The sequence below is a fragment of the Myotis brandtii genome, unplaced genomic scaffold (genome assembly GCF_000412655.1).
Source record: "Myotis brandtii unplaced genomic scaffold, ASM41265v1 scaffold681, whole genome shotgun sequence".
Taxonomy (NCBI): domain Eukaryota; kingdom Metazoa; phylum Chordata; class Mammalia; order Chiroptera; family Vespertilionidae; genus Myotis; species Myotis brandtii.
Window position 1 is genome coordinate 1,568,080 of NW_005370660.1, and position 3,843 is coordinate 1,571,922.

Sequence of the window (3,843 nt, forward strand, 5' to 3'; positions counted from 1 at the left end):
CTGGCTCTTGGATCTAAGGAGGTGCTAATCTAGCCTTTGCCTGAGGCTACCAGCAGAAGTCAGCTGTAAAGCAATGCAAGTTGCCCTGGGGCCTTGGGGCAGCTGCAGTTTGTTAAGTAATTTTCAGATTACAAAGGGCCGGGCCTTTCATATGAAAAAGCCTCCGTGCACGGCTTGGTGGGGGCGGGGTCCCAGGGGATCAACAGGGCGAGCCGAGAGAGCCAGCAGTATGGCTGTCTCAGTCCTGCCTTCAGAGGTCCTGGCAATTGCCACGAGTGCCTCCGATAGAAAGCTGCCCTCAAGTTCCGACCGATGCCAGACAGTCCCGTTTCTCCCGTATGAGTCTGGGTCCCCAGAGACTCGCCCGGAACTGGAGCTCAGAGCCTGAGACTCCCTCCCGATTGAAAAAGACAACCATGTCCTCAGCCGCCAGCCCGCTCCGCATGCACTCCGCACCTTTGTATTTACTTCAGCACTGCAACTCCTCTGAGTCTTGGTATGCTTTTCTCTTTCCTCCTAGTTGTAGAACTTCCACTCAGCCAGCCTTCCTGTGGTTCTGGATGATGCCCGTTATGTCTTTTAGTTGTATTTTTGAAGTGGTTGTGCGAGGCAGCAATCTCCGGTGTTTACCTCCTGTTTTCCCGTTTTAAATGATGGCGCTTAACAGAGATAATTCATGCAAGTCAATGGAAAAGAATGGAAGAGAGTATTACATATTCATTTCAATACATAATAGTTACCACGATTACTTTTACTAATAATAGTGTCTTATATACTCCACTTATTTATATTTTCAATTGAAATGTATCTCATATCAATTAGAGAAAATGCATGCCTTTCTACTACTAATAGTAACTTTCTATGTTTTTGAGAAGAATGTGGGATTGCTTAAATAAATTTAATTCACAAGTCAGAAGTTATAAGGCACTGCCTCAACTGATACTTGCTTTTAATTACAGGTTCCGGAGTGTTGTCTACCCTTTTAAACCAAAGCTCTCTATCAAGACAGCAGTCGTCATTATTGTGATCATCTGGGTCCTGGCCATTGCCATTATTTCCCCATCTGCAATAATGTTACATGTACAAGAAGAAAAATATTACCGAGTGAAACTCAACTCTGAGAATACAACCATGCCTGTCTACTGGTGCCGGGAAGACTGGCCAAATAAGGAAATGAGGAAGATCTACACCACTGTGCTGTTTGCTAATATCTACCTGGCTCCCCTGTCCCTCATTGTCATCATGTATGGAAGGATTGGAATTTCACTCTTCAAGGTGACAGTGCCTCACACAGGCAAGCAGAACAAGAACCAGTGGCACGTGGTGTCCAAGAAGAAGCAGAAGGTCATTAAGATGCTCCTGATTGTGGCCCTCCTTTTTATCATCTCCTGGCTGCCCTTGTGGACTCTGATGATGCTCTCAGACTACGCTGAGCTGTCTCCAAATGAACTACAGGTCATCAACATCTACATCTACCCTTTTGCACATTGGCTGGCCTTTTGCAATAGCAGCATCAACCCCATCATTTACGGTTTCTTCAATGAGAATTTTCGCCGTGGCTTTGAAGATGCTTTTCACCTCCAGTTCTGCCAAAAAAGAGCACAGTCCAAGGAAGCCTATGCCCTAAGAGCTAAAAACAATGTGGTCATAAATACATCTCATCCGTTAGCCCACGAACCTACAATTCAAGACACACACGAGGAAAATTTTCTTTAGAAACAGTGTGAAAAACCCCAAACAGAAACTGATGGAAGAATTAGGAGGAGCTACCAATAGCAATGAGATTTTAAAAAGAGCTGGGGTGATAATTTCAAGTCTACTGTGTTATATATTGAAATGCTGTTGCTACCTATAGTTTTGTACTTCAATTGTTTCTAAGAATATTCCAGAGAAAACATGTAGAGAAAGCCCTCTCTGAAAAAAAAAAGTTAAAAAAAATGGTTTTATGTTCATAACCAGTCTTACAGCATGTAAAATATGTAAAATGATGAATATATTTGCCTGGATAAAATCTATTTTCTAGAAACATATTGCAAAGCTTGACCTTTTCAACTTAACTATTTATGTATGAGACAAGCATCTGTATTATGTCTATTGATACACGCACACATGAATGCATATGTGTGCATGCATGCACACACATAGAGTTCCCATATGGCGATAAATTGGTAGTTCTTTGCATGAGAGTACATTTTATCAAGTCTCCCTTTGCTTTTCTATTTTAAATTTTAGATTAAAAATTGTCTCTTTGTGCTTTTAAAATGTACTTATCTTTCTCAGAAATGAGAATTATAATTGCAAATAGAGGGACATTATATTTTTTTTTGTATTTAAAAGTTTATTTTTTTTAAGGAATGTAGTTATAGTTGGTAAAATCATAGCATTGTTCCATAGGCGTTATTGTCAGTTTTTAAATATTTTTATAAATGAGGTTTATGCCCTACCTGAGTCCATGTTTCTTACAGAGGTGATTCAGAACCCAATTTAATCCCCTTGTTAATAAATTATATGACACAGAAAAAGCAAATCTCTCAGTGGAGCAGTTGGCAGAAGAATGGCAGCTCTCTTTTGAAGTGCTTAATCAGGGACACTCAAAATCATCTAAGACTCCCATAAGGTCTGTACAGAGCCAAACCAATTATTCCAAATTTTCTACCAAGCACAACACTTAAATCCAGCACTCCTACTGGTTTAGTAAATTGGTACTACTGTTATGAAGAGAATTGCAACCCCCTGAACTCCCCTGTGTTACAATTATGTTGATGGTAGTTGTAAATGCTAGCTTTTAGGGTGACATAAGTCCCTAGAAAATTGGGAATTATAAAATAACAGTCTGGCAAATAAAAATTAATCTCTGGTCTTGGAACTATTGTGTTTTTCAAGTCATTTATGTAGTTCAATCCAAAAGCTTTTCAACATTATAGGCCTTTCAGAAAATAATTGTTGAGTTTTTAATTGAATTAAGATTTGTGGTATTTGCATACGCAAGTGCTATTTCCTGCAGCGAGGGAGGGAAACTCTATGAAGTTTTGTTGTGCAAAATTCCAAATTCAGGTTCATGTGCCTAATGTGCAGTTAAAACCATACACTGAAATACCAGCGCTGGGATACAGAGAAAGGTTTATTTGATTTGGCCAAAACAGGAGGAGTGGAGAGCAAGATCTCTGAAATTTGTCTTCCCCAAAAGGCAAAAGTAGGGAGTTTTTATGTAGCTAATGAGTAGGGGAGGGGTGTTTCAGGGAACTGAGGGAGAAACTGTGTGTATGTTCTGTCTCAGATAACACCTCGTGCAACCAGACTTTTAGGCATGAGTAGATGGTCGCAATTTTCTTAAAGGCATTCCTTCTGCACAATAAACCATAACTTGTCCTTGTGACCCTGGAGTTATCTCCTCCTGGTTGACAAGGAAGCAGTGTACAATATATTGTGAGAGCAAGGGCTGCTTGGCTGGGAGAGCAGTTAACATGTGTAAGTGAACAGGGTCCAACTATAGTTTCAACTCTGCCCTCATTTACTGAAATACTATTTACAATGTCTATGTTGGTGTACTGAGACATTGAATATTGTTTTGTTAAAAACTATCACTTTCTGATGGGCATCCTCACATTCTACCAGTTCCTGAAAATCATCATAACTAAGTCACACACCCTTATCTGTTAACTAGTTACATTTTATCACCTCCAATTCCTTATTACCTGTTTCCTATCAGTGACAAAACTCATCACTGAATCTCATCTTGGCTTTCAGCTTTGTCTTTCAATTCTTTCTATAGTTGGCAGAGTCATCTTCCTGAAAAAGATGGTGAATGTGTATGTGTTCTTTGAAAAAAACACCTTCAGAAGC

The 3,843-nt window shown here is 39.9% G+C and overlaps 1 protein-coding gene across 1 annotated transcript in view; it reads left to right on the forward strand.

The window, feature by feature from the left end:
* Positions 1-1,927, forward strand: part of NPFFR2 (neuropeptide FF receptor 2) — a 235,354-nt gene extending 233,427 nt beyond the window's left edge. Inside the window, 2 exon segments of the mRNA XM_014529495.1 lie at positions 960-1,703; positions 1,705-1,927. Of these exon segments, the coding sequence (XP_014384981.1) occupies positions 960-1,703; positions 1,705-1,855 (895 nt within the window). The 3' untranslated portion in view covers positions 1,856-1,927.
* Positions 1,928-3,843: the final 1,916 nt, after the last annotated feature.